The sequence below is a fragment of the Toxotes jaculatrix genome, chromosome 8, assembly GCF_017976425.1.
Source record: "Toxotes jaculatrix isolate fToxJac2 chromosome 8, fToxJac2.pri, whole genome shotgun sequence".
NCBI lineage: Eukaryota > Metazoa > Chordata > Actinopteri > Toxotidae > Toxotes > Toxotes jaculatrix.
This window is the reverse complement of record NC_054401.1, coordinates 779,619-796,556: the sequence shown is the minus strand read 5'-3', so window position 1 is coordinate 796,556 and position 16,938 is coordinate 779,619. Positions and strand designations below refer to the sequence as shown.

At 48.7% G+C, this 16,938-nt stretch overlaps 1 protein-coding gene across 2 annotated transcripts; it reads left to right on the top strand.

Moving 5' to 3' along the window:
• The first annotated feature begins 158 nt into the window (after window positions 1-158).
• On the top strand, window positions 159-15,871 carry pik3r4 (phosphoinositide-3-kinase, regulatory subunit 4). 2 transcript variants are annotated; one of them, XM_041043911.1, is made up of 21 exons: window positions 159-461; window positions 954-1,688; window positions 1,849-1,982; window positions 2,307-2,517; window positions 2,602-3,000; window positions 3,088-3,222; window positions 3,316-3,537; window positions 3,680-3,853; window positions 4,005-4,150; window positions 4,253-4,456; window positions 7,544-7,745; window positions 10,478-10,569; window positions 11,069-11,291; window positions 11,492-11,657; window positions 11,804-11,968; window positions 12,054-12,265; window positions 12,454-12,585; window positions 12,924-13,024; window positions 13,567-13,655; window positions 14,386-14,506; window positions 14,728-15,871. In XM_041043911.1, the coding sequence occupies exons 2-21, from the start codon at window positions 971-973 to the stop codon at window positions 14,896-14,898; spliced, it is 4,017 nt and encodes a 1,338-aa protein (XP_040899845.1). In that variant the 5' UTR covers window positions 159-461; window positions 954-970; the 3' UTR covers window positions 14,899-15,871. The 2 variants fall into 2 exon arrangements, with proteins under 2 accessions (XP_040899845.1, XP_040899846.1); XM_041043912.1 differs by having other exon boundaries at window positions 2,307-2,519; window positions 2,607-3,000.
• The last annotated feature ends 1,067 nt before the right edge of the window (window positions 15,872-16,938 follow it).

Genomic DNA, 16,938 nt, shown 5'->3' with positions numbered 1-16,938 from the left:
GACGACGTCAACAAATGTACGGGCATGTTATTTAAATTGCAGAGTGCTTCATCTTCTTATTAGACGATCTTTGCAACAACCAACGTTGGCCAATGGGGGCGTTCACGGGTGGTCAGTTTCCGCTCTGACCCGGATCCATAACAAGAGTTGGAACCGTTAGCCGGCTAATCGTTTAGCATACGGTCTCTGCGGTTTAGGCTGCTACTTTTGCTCGTTATCCGCGGTTACCGTCAGTTTACCGTTTCACCGACGGCAGCTGAATGGCCGTTGTAGCTGACACACCGAGACACGACTCGACGACGGTCGATCTGCGTTCGTGCTGATGTTTGTGACCGTCAGCATCCGTTAGCAGTGTCACTGCAACCGAAGGGACGTCGACTAGTGTTTGCCTGCTAAAGCTAACACAACAACAACAACAACAACAGTCCTGTCAGCAGCAGCTGAGGCCTCCACATCTGCTGGTAACATTACACTTACGACGCCTTTTTTTTTTTTTTTGCTCTAACGCGGATATTAATGTTGTGGGTGATAACGTAAAGCGTTTGTTTGAAGGGTCTAAGAACAGTTTGATTCCAGGCTCAGTTAGTTCTGTCAGACTGCTGTTTGTGAAGCTCAATCATGTGACTGCTCCTGCAGTTACAGCACCAGCTGAGGTGGAGATGTGCTCCACATCTGCTTGGTTCTGGGTGTGACCGAGGCTCACCAGATGTGAAATCCAAGTGTCTGACAGCAGCGAAGACACGAACATGTCAGAAAAGTCTGTTTTAACTTGTTGCTGTGTTGTTAGACAGATGTAATTTCTTCACAGGATTCTGAGCCTTTAATTGAGATGTGTCAGGATATATTTTTTAAAATGTGAAATGGAGAAAGTCTAATTATGATCTGTACATTGATTTCTTCTAAAAAAATGCTCCTCTGAGCACCTGAAAATAATTTTTCTGTAATCTTTCCAGACGTTTGTTGAAGCGTGATGGGGAATCAGCTGGCTGGGATCGCCCCCTCTCAGATCTTGTCTGTGGACAGTTACTTCTCAGACATCCACGACCATGAGTACGACAAGAGCCTGGGCAGCACTCGCTTCTTCAAGGTGGCCCGGGCCAAACACCGGGAGGGCCTGGTGGTGGTCAAAGTCTTTGCCATCCAGGACCCATCATTGCCTCTGACCAGCTACAAGCAGGAGCTGGAGGAGCTGAAGATCCGGCTGTACTCCTGCCAGAACTGCCTGCCCTTCCAGAAAACCTCCCTGACAGAGAAAGCCGCCATCCTGTTCCGCCAGTACGTCCGGGACAATCTGTACGACCGCATCAGCACCCGGCCGTTCCTCAACAACGTAGAGAAGCGCTGGCTTGCCTTCCAGATCCTCAACGCCGTCGATCAGGCACACAAAGCCGGCGTCCGCCACGGAGACATCAAGACGGAGAACGTGATGGTGACCAGCTGGAACTGGGTGCTGCTCACAGACTTCGCCAGCTTTAAGCCAACATACCTGCCGGAGGACAACCCTGCTGACTTCAACTACTTCTTCGACACGTCCAGACGGAGGACATGCTACATCGCACCAGAGAGGTTTGTGGACGGAAGTATGTTTACCACGGAAAGCGACCAGAATACACCGCTGGTGGACCTGACCAACAACAACCAGAGGAGCAGAGGGGAGCTCAAGCAGGCCATGGACATCTTCTCTGCAGGTAGACTGTGACTGGCTGAGATAAAATAACACAGCAACACATGACAGCATTAAAGCTTCAGGGTCTCGTCATTTTAAAGGGTTAAAACATGAACACTAGCAGCTGGACTGTGGTCTCTGAATGTTTCAGGTTTAACTCAGACTGCTGTGTCTCTTTTCAGGTTGTGTCATAGCAGAGCTGTTCACTGAAGGCGTCCCACTCTTCGATCTGTCCCAGCTGCTGGCGTATCGCAAAGGACATTTCCAGACGGAGCTGGTCCTCATGAAGATCGAGGACTGGAGCATCCGAGAGCTGGTAATAATCCTCTTCACAGGTCTGATGGTGGAGACCCATGATGGTATTATACTGCACAGACAGACATGTTAGAGGGACATTTGCAGTTTCTCAGTAGACATGTCACTGGCATGTGTCAAGAAATACATCATTACATTACATCTGAAGTTTTCAGTGGTAAAACAGAAGTCGGGTATTAGCTGGTGAATGGTAGTAAATGAATCATTCATCTGTCCCTGAGGTGTATTATAAAAAGCGTAGATGTCGATGTCTCGCTCGCTAAAGAAAAAAGAAGCAATGATCATTGGTACGAACCGTAAATGGTTTGTGAATCATCTCTGTCAGGTGGCTCAGATGGTGCAGCGGGAGCCTGAGAAGCGTCTGACAGCAGAGGAGTATCTGAAGCAGCAGAGAGGGAAAGCCTTCCCTGACATCTTCTACACCTTCCTGCAGCCGTACATGGCTCAGTTCGCCAAAGAGACCTTCCAGTCCGCGGATGAGCGAGTGCTCGTCATCCGCAAAGACCTTGACAACATCCTGTACAACCTGCGAGGAGGTGAGAGGGAGTTATTTTCAACACTTTATCAGTCACACAATTAAAACCTTCCCTCAGATGTTGGTTTGTGTGTTTCCCCTTCAGGTTCCTCCTCCTCCTCGCCTTCGTCCCCGGAGAGCAGCGAGGGTGTGCTGAGCTCCAGGGAGGAGCAGGGCCTCATCGTGCTGGTGTCTGTCATCACGTCCTGCCTGCAGACGCTGCACTCCTGCGATTCCAAACTGGCTGCTTTGGAGCTCATCCTCCACCTGGCTCCCCGGCTCAGCGTCGACATCCTGTTGGACCGCATCACACCCTATCTGCTGCACTTCTGTAACGACCCTATGCCTCGCGTGCGTGCTCAGGCCGTGCGAACTCTGGCCAAAGTGCTGGCTCTAGTGAAGGAGGTGCCGAGGAACGACGTCAACATCTACCCAGAGTACATCCTGCCAGGCATCGCCCACCTCGCCCAGGATGATGCCACCATCGTCAGGCTGGCGTACGCAGGTCAGTTACCGGCAGGCTCTGGAATAAAGAGCTTACTTATTTGAAACCACCTGTTTATACCTTTCTTTATCCCTTGGTTGCCTTCAGAGAACATAGCCCATCTGGCAGAGAGCGCTCTGCGTTTCTTGGAGTTGGTTCAGGAAAACAACGTGAACACAGAGCAGGACCTGAGCGGCGAAGACACGGAGGAAACGCTTCACCCCAACGAAAACTACGACTCAGGTACAGCAGCACACGAGCTGACCTTCCCACTGCTGGCTTTAAACGTGTTGCTGCGTGTCAGCGTGACCAACTCGCTGTGTGTTTAATGTTCAGAGCTGCAGGCGCTGCACGAGATGGTGCAGCAGAAGGTGGTGACGCTGCTCAGCGACTCTGAGAACATTGTCAAACAGTCGCTGATGGAGAACGGCATCACCCGTCTCTGCGTCTTCTTCGGCCGACAGAAAGCCAACGACGTTCTGCTGTCTCACATGATCACCTTCCTCAACGACAAGAACGACTGGCACCTCCGGGGAGCCTTCTTCGACAGCATCGTGGGTAAGGAAACCACAGAATATTCCCACGGCGAAGCAGAATCACTTTTCTGTCGTCACAGATAACTGAAGAGTCAGGACTGTACCGTGTCATCTCTCTCTCTCTTCCTGTTTGTTTTGTCTCGTTGTGTGTTGTCGTGTTGAAGGCGTGGCTGCGTACGTGGGCTGGCAGAGCTCCTCCATCCTGAAGCCTCTCCTGCAGCAGGGTCTGACTGACACGGAGGAGTTTGTCATCTATAAAGCTCTGAACGCTCTGACCTGTATGTGTCAGCTGGGCCTGCTGCAGAAACCTCACATCTACGAGTTTGTGGGTGATATCGGTAAGATCCCTGAGCGGAGACCACAGCATGACCAAAACATGACACAGCGGTTCTTTTTACCGCAGCGCTGTGACTCGGGGAAAATCACGCTATTGGTCCATGGTTCAGCAGGAACTGGATTTTATAATTTGTCCTTTCCTGCTTGCCATAGCTCCGTTCCTGTGTCACCCCAACCTGTGGATCCGTTACGGGGCGGTGGGCTTCATCACTGTGGTCGCTCAGCACCTCAACGTGGCCGACATCTACTGCAAACTGATGCCTCACCTCAACCCTTTCATCACCCAGCCCATCATCCAGGTGAGTCCACATCACCCTCATTCAGTCCTTATCTCACCTGTAGAATCCCGGCGCGTCGTCCTCCTCCTCACGCACCGAGCGTCCTCACCCCTCTGTCCTCAGATCGATAAGGAGCTGGTCCTTCTGAGCGTCCTGAAGGAGCCGGTGAGTCGCTCCATCTTCGACTACGCCCTGCGCTCCAAAGACATCGCCAGCCTCTTTCGACATCTGCTGCTCCGACAGAAGAAGCGTGCTGGGTCTATCCCAGAATGCCCCACTCCTGAGGACCCGGCCATCGCTCAGCTGCTGAAGAAGCTTCTCTCACAGGTGAGAACAACACTGCTCAGTCTCAGGTTAGTAATGACATGCTGTGGGTTTTAGAGATAACACAGTAGAATCTATGTTTTCTACTGGGTTTGTGCAGAACATGAGGAACATAGACTGAGATAAGAATCTGTTGATGGTGTAATAAACGGACTCTGTGATTGGTTAAAAACAACCTGAGCAAATTAGGAAGAAAGGTCACTGTAGGCCTCTGACTCCATGGAAACATTCCTGTGCAGGAACATTCACACAGGCTTTTATTTGTTTTCACTCATGGTCAACGTGCCATTTCCAGACGGTTTCAGTAATCACAGTGACTGATGGGTCGGCAGCTGCTGGCAGGCTGTTCACGCAGGTCAGCACAGCAGATTAGAGCTAATTATCAGTGTATGAAAATAATGGGTTTTCAGTGACGTTAATCTGCAGCAAACAAAATGAAAATATGACATTACTGTGCAAAGGACCATAAAGAGTCAAACAAAGAACATATGGTTGGCTGCTTTGATAACCAGGGTGAAAAAATATGGCCTTTATTCCAAACAGCAGAACGTTTCACATCTTTTTTTAAATCACTGCCTCAGATGTGGAGTGTTGCTGATGGATCGCTTCACTTTTCAAGAACAACAATCCAGACAACACATTTCCTGTTTATCTAAGTTTCAGAGTAAGTGTTTGTTGGACCAACGCCAACGTGGATGTCTGACATTTCCACGTGGGAATGTCCGTTATATGGCGACCCGCCCATTACAGGGTCAGTTCATCCAGAGTTTTGTCTGAAACCCTGTCAGATAAAATGAACTGGAAACATAGAACATGTTCTGTTTTTGGTGAACTGAACTTTTTCAAATAGATATTTTCTGTTGCCAGAATCGAACCAGGGACATTGACGTGACATGGTTTGCATCTTGGAACAAAAAGCCAAAGCCTTGTTTCTGTGGACGTCCTGTGGGAATGTGCTGTGCACTGTGTCAGCAGTGATCTGTGATTCAGCCAGAGGGGGCAGTGAAACACCGTGTTTCAGCCTGCTGTTTAACAGACCAGCCTTCGTTCCCACGGTGCTGTTACTCTAACTGGACTTTCTGATCATACATGAGCAACATCCCCAAACACGCAGGCTGAAAACCTGTGAACGGGACCTGGCGCTGCAGCCTGGCGCCGTCCGCAGAGCGACAGGCACCTCCTGGGAAATCAGACGGAAGCTTAACGGTATGCAGATGTTTTCCAGTGCAGGAGTTTACTACTGTTTACTACTCTTCACCACGTTTGGAGCCGTGGGGTCACTTCCTGCACAGGCATTAGTGTGATTCAACAACAACAACAACAGTGTGTGCTGGGAATCAACCTGCACAACTGGGAAATGAGCAGGGTTGTATGTAGCACAGCAGCTACGTCAGAAAGCTGTAGGTGAACCCAACGCGACGTAGGAGAGACTTCACCCTTTAAACCACACACAACCTCCCGTCAGACCTCACAGTGTCGTTTTTAATCCAGCTGTAAATAATAAAGACAAAGCACATTCACTTTAGATACTCGCCTGTGGCGTTCTCGTGACCCTGATGTCACACGTGTGTCGGTGAAAACCATCAAATCATTTACCACAGAAACCATGAAAACATCAACAGGGTTCAAACAAATGGCTCTGAAGGTTATTTACCCCCCCGAGGCAGGAGCGGAGGATCTGCCTCCGCCAGGTGTTATGGAAACTGCCCCCCCTGACAGTCTGTGATTGGTCAGGTGTGTGGAGGCTTGCTCACCATCAATAACCAGATTACCTGGTCGGCCCAGAGTCAGCAAGCTGCTCAGCGTGAGACGGAAACACGAAGGTTTCATAAGAACAGAAAGTGATGAGACTAAAAAAAGATTTGACGGAGCAGAGAGTCACTGAGAGCAGCACGCAACAGAACACATGCTCATCTCACTGTTAAAACTAAAAACTGTTGATTCTCACCTTTAATGCTCTCATCATAGAACTGATTGTGTGTGAGGATGTGTGTTAAACACAGCTCGTCTCCTTCCTCCTACAACACTGATTCATCTGCGTCCTGACCTCTGAATGAGGGAGGTGAGCATCATCTGGACCACGGCACGCACACTCAGACTCCCACACACTTTATCCTCAGCATCACTTTGATCAAAATGAAGGCCCAAGGTCTGTGAATAACTTTGAGGGACTTCCTCAGAATTAAACCACGAGGGTAAAAACTTTCTGTAGAACTTCTGTAACGAGAAACATGTCCACAGAATTCAGTGCCGGAGCCTCCGGGGACACCGATCTGCCAACAACGAACATAGAACGTTTTACAGTGTGCATTACACCACTGATGCCAAGTATCACAAACACATGCTGGAAAGTTTAAACTCAATCCAGATAAAACAGTCACGCTTTTTTCCCTAAAAGCTGCATTTGGAGAGCAGAGCGCTGGAAGCAGGACTCAGCAGCGCGTGGGTCTCTGAGCTGTTACTGCTAATGTTCTGAGGAAAAACCACATCTCTGTGAAACACTGCACGACCACACATTCAGCGCTGCCGCCGCGTTCTTCGTGAGTTTGTGCAGAAACATCGACTTTATTCACACGTTGAGCTCAAACAAACTAATCTGCACATTTAATGCAAACTGAGTGTTTTTCTTCTGGTGAAGTGAAACGTGATCAGATCTGAACGTTCTCGGGATGTTTGACGGATTCAGACTGAGGTCTGACCGCTCAGCTCCGATCAGCTGACGTCTGTCTTTCAAAATGAAGACTGAAGACAAAATGAAGAAGATTGGTTGGGACTATTTTCAGCGGCGGATGAATCCACACACAGAACTTGTTAATAGGAAACATTCAGAGTTTTTGGGGTCCACACATGGGACAGATTTATTCTTTAATTTTAATTTAGACCATCAAAGACATGAAGTGGAGCACATCTCCTCTGTCCCAGTACAAGTGCAGCAAAAGTGAATTTGACCATTAAACATACAAACTGCAGTCACGTCTGTTGTCTCTGGTCCCAGTTTGAGTCTGTGTCCTGAGTCCTGTAGCAGTCTCCCGTGGCTGTGTCCAGAACTCTGTGTTCACTGTTTCCTGCTTCCTGTCCTCTGTCCTTCAGGGGATGACGGAGGCGGAGGAGGACAAGCTGCTTGCGCTCAAAGACTTCATGCTGAAATCCAACAAGGCCAAAGCCAACATGGGTGAGCAGAGCCACATGGGAGAGGCCGCTCAGACGGGCGTCATTGACCTGGCCACGCTCGGCATCATGGGCCGCCAAGTGGACCTGGTCAAACCCAAGGCCGAGGCCGAGGATAAGAGAGGTAACGTGCACGACTCGGTGTTTACGCTCAGTTTACCTCAGTGAAGGCCTCGTGTTTACAGCTTAGTCTTTTCATCAGCTGATAGAGAAAAGAGCTGAAACAATCAGCTGAATTAACTGATAAGATTTCCATCCGGTGGAAGCAGAACGTTTGGCAGCGTCGGCGTCTGCGCTCCATTTTCTGCTCCACCTTGCTTCGCTTCACAGCGCGGCTGAAGCTGCGAGCTTCTGCTGGTGTGAGACGGGAGTTTGGATTATTTTGGGTATTTTATGTTCCACAAACATCACTCAGACAGATTTATGAAACAAATTCATTCAAACTTTTTAATGTGCGTCTGTGAACAGGCACCTCGCTGGAACAGATGTGTGTTTTCCCTCCGCGTTTCTCAGTGTTCGATCAGCCGAACTACAAAAAGAAAAAAGTCACAGTGAAACCAGCTCAGTGGATTGTTCAGAAACGGCACTTAAATTTATTCAAATATAATTTTTCAAAGCTGCGAGCAGCACAAACTAAAGTCCGCTCACCTGCGTTGTGTTTAGGTGGAGACAGAACGGAGGGAGGGACGAGGACTTCTCTTTAAAACCACTTTTTAAACCAGATTATTGAAACTGGCAGGAAGTGAAATCATGTTTGTACCAATACAGGGTTTAAAAAGACGTGTTGGAGGCAGGATCTGAACGTGGGGACAGGAAGGGACAGGAGGGGACAGGAAGGGACAGGAAGGGGCTGCTCGGGCCGTGCAGAACCTGCCGATCCATGCAGCCCTGTGTTTGCTTCAGATGAGTTTTCAGTTAGACTGAAGTGTTTCATCTGTCGGATTCAGTTATTCCAGCAGCTCCGTTTGACGTTTTATTCCAAACATTTATTGCAGAAGGAATTCTGCTGCACATCTGTACACATCTGTAGAAGGATGAAGAAGAGCGTTCATCAGACCTTCAGATTTCAGAATCTTAAATGACTCCAGGAAGAAATTCCGTTGGCTTTTATTTTGATGGGATCAGACTGGTGGTCGTGGCAGAGCCGGGTCTGTCAGTCCTCCTCTGCTATCTGGGGACGGACACACTGTCTGACTTTAAACGGACATCGAATGAGAGAAATGCCATGAACCTTCTGTTGCTGTGTGACCTCTGCATGGTACAGCTCTCCAGCTGTCATTCATTTCCCAGAATCCATCACTGCAGCATCTGGCACATAGTTTCGTGTGATTTGGTTTGAAGTGATTTGCATGTTTGCTTGGAAAATAATAATCTGTTCAAGGTCCCGAGAAGTTAGAGACCTCATGTTTCTGTGTCAACAGATCTGTGTTTTTCTTCATGTGCAGCTCTTTACTCGTCTGCTTTCAAAACACAGAATAAAATTATGATCCGAAGGCGTTTCATCTTAATTAGAAATGTGATCATATTTTATCTGTGGATTCTGTTTCTCAGTGTAATAAACGATTCCTGATCAGGTTTTATTATCTGAGTGTGAGCACAGTGCAGGAGCACGGTGCAGGGGCAGGGTGCAGGGGCAGAGTGCAGGGGCAGGGTGCGGGGGCAGAGTGCAGGGGCAGGGTGCAGGGGCAGAGTGCAGGGGCACAGCCTGCGTGTTGCTCACGGTATCAGGACGTTGACCCTCGGTAACACACGGGGCATTCCTGGAATGAAAGGAATCAAAGGAGCTGATAAGGGTCAGAACCTTTCAGACTGAGTCAGAACTGTCTGAACTGTGTGATCTGTGTTGGTTTTATGGTCTAACAGCTGCTTCTGCTTGATGTGGGTTGTTTGTTCCAGTCCTGCCTCTCATTTCAGTGATTGTGTTGTTGTGTTGTGATTGATACTGAGAAATGCCCTCAGTTTACCCAGATTTAACTAACCTCAGTTACATTCCTTCCTCCTTCTGTCTTTTTATTTTCGTCTCTCTTTCTTCCTTTGTCTTTTCCTCGGCTGAAACGAGGCGTCTGAACCTCTGCGATTCGTCCTGTTGGTCAGACGAAACATTTGAGACGAAATATTTGAGACAAAACGTTAATTTGGGATCTGGGAAAATCTTCAGCAGACGATTTTTTCACCATCATGTTTCATAGGTAGAGAAAATAACAGCCAGAGTAATCTGTGATGAAAGGGTGAATGCTGTTAGAGCATCAGACAGGCCCAGTGTCCACTGTTACAGACTGTTCATGTCCCTTCATCCCGCCTGTTCTGTAGAAGTCTCAGATAGCATCGATGCCAAACCCTGTGTGTTCCAGATGTTTCTCTTCGAGGCAGCTGGAGTAACCGTTTCCATCTGCAGACGAACCATTCAAAGAAAAAGAGTCTGAGGGAAACTCCCCTCTCATCTCCCACATCAATCATCTTCCCTTGTTGTTCTCCAGATAGACGACAGTCCTCAGATTTACTCCTCACATGTTCATCTGATAAGAGTCTGTTTAGTCCTGAACCTGCGTGTTTTTAAACGGGACTAAAAATATGATGTTGTGTCGAGGGATTCTCAGATTTGCACAAACTTCTCTCTGAACAAAGAATCAGTTTGATTATTTTCTCTTTTCTTTTAATGACAGAAAGAAAAACGTTGTTCAGTCGTCTTTCAGATCCAGTCCTTGATTCCAGATGAACAGTTTTCACAGTTTGATCAGAACCACGTGTGGAAGTCACGTCTGTCGGACACGTGGTGGAGTCATGTATCTAAGAATTATTTTTGCCAAACTTCACGGAGTTGTTAGTGAATTGACATCCTGTCTTCTTTTCCTGCAGCGAGGAAGCACACGAAGCAGGACTCGACCATGAACGAGGAGTGGAAGAGCATGTTTGGATCCCAGGACCCGCCCTCCGCTCAGCCCGCCACGGTAACACCCACCCTCTGATGCTGCTTGTCTGGGATTGGTCCTGTACGTCCCGAGGCCACAGCACACCTTCACACGTGTGCACAGACATGCTCCTCAACAAGCAGAGATTCTGATCTGAGAGTTTATCTTCACAAAATAAGTGGAAGGAAATTAGAAAATGTGAAGGAGTGAATATAAAGCAGGTACACCCAGGTATCCTGCTCACCTGTCTCTAACCCAGACTCTGTAGCTGATGATTTAATGATGATATTTCCATTATCAGTTAATCTGCTGATGATTGTGATAGATGATTATTCAGTTATCAGAAAAGTGGAAAGTTCATTTTCTGTCAGCTCATTGATTAATCGAGAGACATCAGAGACAACAGAGACATCAGAGACAACAGACCAAAGAAAAGCGTCACGTCCTCACGTCCTCACATCTGAAGCACACACAGATCTCTTTCTGTTTGCTGTTGATTGGCTGAAGTCAGTGAAATAAGGAATCTCTGTGTTTGCAGGCTGCGGACGGGTCGGCGGGTCAGGTCAGGAAGAGCGCCGTGGCCCCGGCGGTACCCGTGCTGCAGTCGGTGGTGAGCGGTCCCGCCTACCAGCGCCGCATCAACACCTGCAAGGCGGAGCTGCAGCAGCTGGTGCAGCAGAAGAGGGAGCAGTGCAGCGCTGAGCGCATGGCCAAGCAGATGATGGAGAGCGCAGAGTGGGAGAGTCGACCTCCGCCGCCCGGTAACATCAGCACCACCCACGTACAGGCAGCGCTGCAGGGCCAAAGATTCAGCACTGACAATCCTTTCTATGAAAACAAACACTAGCCTTTGAATTCTGAACAGTTCAGGGATGAGCACACGACCCACCGTTCACAGAAACATTAGAGAACAGGTTCAGCATCAGGGCGTCTCCTCACACAGCTGACATGTGTGTTTCAGGGTGGCACCCCAAAGGCCTGCTGGTCGCCCATCTCCACGAACACAAAGCTGCCGTGAACCGAATCAGGGTCTCAGATGAACACTCCATCTTTGCCACGGCATCCAACGATGGTACCGTCAAAGTCTGGGACAGTCAGAAGATGGAGGGCAAGACCACGACCACCAGGTGAGTCTTAAAACCAACTAACGATGACTGAGGAGCAAACTGCTGATCGTGGCTGTTGAGTTGGATCGTTCACTGGATGGTGGATTTTATAAAAACTACGGACAGAACGTTAACAGCTGAGATGTGTTTTCTTTCTGTTCCTGCAGATCAGTGTTGACTTACTCTCGTATCGGCGGCCACGTGAAGACGTTGACCTTCTGCCAGGGGTCACATTATTTAGCTGTAGCCTCAGACAACGGAGCCATCCAGCTTCTGGCAGTCGAAGCTAACAAACCACCAAAGTCCCCCAAAGTTCAGCCCTTCCAGACCAGGTAACGGAAACATATCTGCAGGAAACATGTTGCCTTGATGTTTGACGTGTCGTCCGTCTCACTCTGTCCTTTGGGCTCCTCTCAGGTCTCTGGACCTGCAGGAGGACGGCTGTGCGGTCGACATCCACCATTTCAACTCGGGCGCTCAGTCGGTGCTGGCGTACGCCACCGTCAACGGCTCGCTGGTCGGCTGGGACCTTCGCTCCAACTCCAACGCCTGGACGCTGCGTCACGACCTTCGCCTCGGGCTCATCACCTCCTTCACCGTCGACATGCACCAGTGCTGGCTCTGCCTAGGTCTGTCTGAGCGCGCCCTCATTCATTCATTCATTCATCAGCTGTGATGATTAAATTCACTCTTCATGTTGCAGCGTCACAGAAAAACAAAAAAGTTTCAGTGGTTTTATTCTGAAAATATTCAGAAACTTAATGTGGGTCGATTACAGTAACGTCCTTCATGTTCTCACCTTCCATTTCCTCCACAGGCACGAGCAGCGGCACCATGGCCTGCTGGGATATGCGTTTCCAACTCCCCATTTCAAACCACTCCCACCCTGCTCGAGCACGAATCAGACGGCTGCTCATGCATCCGCTCTACCAATCATCTGTCATCGCAGGTCAGAGGCTCGAGTCTCGTATCTCTGTCTGATTCATGTAAAACATTTAACGTTGAGTGAAATGTAAGTTTAGCCGCGGTGAAGCTGACAGGTGCAGTCAGGATCACACACCTGCTGACGGCGTGTCGGTGTCAGGTGGCGCTGTGTGGTCGTACTCGCTCACACGTGCACATTATTACAGCATGTTCTCACGTCTAATGTCAGGGACAGGTGAGACATCCTGGCACCGTGACAGCATCTGAGACAGGACAGTCAGTGAACATCAGATCAACCTGTCTGTCTAATGAAACATCTGTCTGTCTCCCTGCCTGTCTCCCTGCCTGTCTCCCTGCCTGTAGCTGTCCAGGGGAATAACGAAGTGTCGATGTGGGACATGGAGACCGGAGATCGTAAATTCACGCTGTGGGCCAGCTCTGCGCCCCCACTGTCTGAGATGCAGGTGGGTGTCTGTGTGTCTCCGCTCGTCTCCCTGCGTTGGACGTGGTTCAACCTTTGTCCCATGATGCACTGTGGTGGTGTTCTGATGACTCAGACCTCTTAGATGTTGTAAACGTTGTGACCTCTGATGTCAGAGATTCAGCCTCGGTCAGGTAAGAAAACTGGAGACAGCTGTGAGGGTTCTCAGCCAATCAGAGGAGCCGCTCCCACTGTCAGCCCAACATCTGGAGGAGGAGCTGCAGTTTGTGTCAGCAGTTATTCATCCAACATTTTAACTGCTTTCATTTACAAGCTTTTATTCAGCACATGAACATAAAATAAAGAGCAGAACTAAACGTGAGGCCGTTTGTAACGTGTCAGACTTCAGCAGTGAAAGTGATGAATGAGTCTGAGACTCGGATCCAAACTCTGTTTCTGTTTGAAGGGAACAGATCTGATTATGATCATGAGATCACAGTGATCTGTGTGTGTGTGTGTGTGTGTGTGTGAGCTGCTCAGATGAACAGATTCACCTTTGTGTCTTTGTGTCTTTGTGTTTTGCAGCCGTCTCCTCACAGTGTTCATGGGATCTACTGCAGTCCTGCTGATGGGAACCCTCTGCTCCTGACGGCCGGCTCAGACATGAGGATCAGGTCTGAAACATCCAGAGAAACTTTTAGATTTTAGTGTAAAACAGGTGCTGAAAACACTGCTGAACAACAGCTGCCAACAGCTGTGTGTCAGGATTTTATCACAGAGCTGTGATGGACACACGCACGTCTTTACGTCTTTGACTGTGTCCAGATTTGACGTTTTCACTGCACCAATCATGCTCCTGAGTCTGAGCTGAACCACGTCACATGAATGTGATGAGTGACGAATGTTCCAGTGTGAAGATCAGATCTCAGAGACACATCAGGTTTTGAAAAGCTGCACCACAGTCGTATGAGAACCAGCGCCTCAGGCCTGATTCATGAAATCCATGTAGGGTACATGACACTGACACCCCTAACCCTAACCCCGCTGACCTCGAAACAAACATTACAGCTGCTCCCAGCTCACAGCACCATCATCAGTGACTGACTGATGGAGACCACAGGTCAAAACTTCCTTCCAGGGAATCATCTCTGAGGACAGAGACGCTCAGCAGCTCTGTGACTCACAGCTGGAACAGAAACATCTGCTGCTCAGTGAAATTCGGGAGAAATTCTCCTCACACACACACACAGGAAAAAAATGAGAAGTTCAGTCCAAAAGCCAAAACCACTGACCTGCAGACTCACCCAGTGACACCAGCCCTCAGACTCAGCACCGCACCTCTACAGCCGACTGAACACAGCCCAACATGTGTGTTTTAAAATAAAGGTTTGCTGTGGGTTTCAGGTTCTGGGACTTGGCGTATCTGGAGAGGTCCTACATCGTAGCGGGAGGAGCCAATGACTCGCTGCACTGCCCGTCTGTTCTCTACAGCAGGAAGATCATCGAAGGAACTGAAGTCGTACAGGTGGGTGCTGCACGTCCCCTGGACACACAGTTAAAGAGCTCAGACGTTCCACATGCAGCCCAGGAAAGCTGTGCTCGGTCAGCACGTGTCAGCTCCTCTCGTGATCCTGCGCAGACTCACATCATTCACAGATTCATTGTTCTGTAGAAAACACCTATTTCCCATCAGGCCTCAGTGCTTGTTAAAAGCTCATGGACCGTGCTGCTGCTGTGTGTGTGCAGGAGATCCACAGTAAACAGAAGAGCGGCGTGGTGGAGGACTCGCCTCGCCGCGGCCCAGAATCCCTGCCTGTGGGACACCACGACATCATCACTGACATCGCCACCTTTCAGACCACGCAGGGCTTCATCGTCACCTCGTCCAGAGACGGCATCGTCAAAGTCTGGAAGTGAAGTTACACGGCAACAGTAAAAATCCCCACACACCCACACACACCCACACACACACACACACACACCCACAGGAAAACGTGTAGGGTGTGTGTTTAAGTGCTTCTTTGTGTTTTTCATTCTTTTCTGTTCGCTCACACAAACACGGCGCAGACATCCTGTGGTTTCTGTGATGGAGTGAGACGGGAGAAGACGTCACTGACCTGACTCTCTCTGGGGTTGGATCTGTTTTCCTCTCTTTCACAGACTAAATGATTAATTGATGAAAAATATTCAGCAGATTCATCAGTTCCAGTTTTTTTCTCTGGTTAATCCAAACATCTGTTCGGCCACTTCTCCCTGTCCACGTCTCATTGAATGAATCAGATTAAATTATATCATTGGAAATTCTTGTTAATATATGGAGTTGCATCATGGGAAACGTAGTATCTGGTGTTTATGAAGTTTGACCTGTACTGCAGACTAAAAGTCAGGGTGTCATACTGTGATCATTATTATTGAATCTGTCCTTTGTGCTCAGAGTTGAACAACAACAGGAAGTGATGATTCTTCACTTCCTGTTGAAGGACGTCAGGATAATTGATAAACTGAGAGAATGATTTCTGATCTGAAGAGCCTGACACCTGCCAGGTGTGTCTGGTTCTGAGTGTCTGAACTGAACCTAAATGTGCTGAACACCAGCGTCCTGCATCTGACTCCTCACAACACCATGGATTTTAATTCAATCAGAACTTTTTCATTTCATGTCCCATAAAAACTAATTTACTGGCAGATGAACCAAAAAAAAAAAAACCCACCTGCACTTTCTTTCTGTCGCTTCTTTCAGTCTACAGCAGGAGGTTTTGTACATACGTTATTAGAAATCTGAGTGATGTAAAGTTTAATCAGAAACTTGTACAAATGAAGTTTGTTGCTGCAGATCAGAACCATGTGACCTTCAGTTTGTTCATCTGATGAATAAAATCAATTCTCCTTATGTTCATGGTTTTTATTGTTTGACTCAAACTGTTTGCAGAAATTCCAGATTGATGATAAATGAGTTGCTGAATAACTTCCGTCTGCAGGAGAGAAACTTTTCTCAGCTCAGAAATTTTGCAGCTGTGTAATATTATCATATCAGTTCAGTAATTATTTTTATGTGAGAAATGAGAAATGAGAAGCTGCTTTTGTTAACGCCTGAAATCAGTTTTTTTTTTTTTTTTTTAAATGACAAAACCAAACTCTGGCCGGAGCTGGAGACAGTAACTCATGGGACGGGGCTCAGTGAACATCTGGACCGTTTCCCGTACAGTGAAACAGGCCGGGCGGCTCCTCAGTGTTGTACCACATTCACCTGAAAGTGTCCGGTCAAAGAGCTTTTAGTTCCAGCACAGCTCCGGTCTCCTGGTGTGAATGTGAACCTCTGAGTCGGAGCTGTGGCCTCGGCGGGTTTCAGACCGACCGATCGTCACTTCCCTTCAGACAAACAGCACAGCATCGGGTTTTCTTTCATTCTTTATTACTGTTGTTTTTACATGAAGCACCATGGGTCGGTCTGATAAACCACAGACAGTTATCTCCGCGTGCACACAGCGGGGCGGGCGATGACGCAGGCTGCAGCCTCGCGCTCAGGAACACTTCAGACCTTTTAAGGCTCGAGCTGGAGCGGCTCCACGCGCTGTTTACACGAGTGGGACAAACCAGACACAGGACAGACACGAGAACCTGCACATCAAGTCCCCCCGTCAACTGAGACACAGCCCTGTCCCGCTGTCCCACTGCCACCCGCTCCCACACTGTCCCCCCGCCACACTGTCCAGCTGTCCCCCCGTCCCCCTGTCCGCACACAGCGTTAGAGTAACCGCAGCAGCTGCAGTTCAGTTTGAGCCTTCACAGGTTGATTAAAGCTGCTGAATGTGTTTTAGTTCAAATCATCGACAGAACGTGAAACAATGAAAGGTGAAGTTAGCATGCTAACCAGCTAGCCCCCGGCCGTCCCGTCGTGTTATACCACTTTATACCTGAGGAGGCGAAAGTGAGTGAGTGAGTGTCCAGTCTGTCCAA

Excerpts from the sequence above, each read along its gene's own strand:
- pik3r4 (XM_041043911.1), top strand. The coding sequence starts at position 971 with ATGGGGAATCAGCTGGCTGGGATCGCCCCCTCTCAGATCTTGTCTGTG. Across the intron at positions 10,570-11,068 it reads CCTCCGCTCAGCCCGCCACG|GCTGCGGACGGGTCGGCGGG; the intron begins GTAACACCCACC and ends CTGTGTTTGCAG. Across the intron at positions 11,969-12,053 it reads GTTCAGCCCTTCCAGACCAG|GTCTCTGGACCTGCAGGAGG; the intron begins GTAACGGAAACA and ends GGCTCCTCTCAG.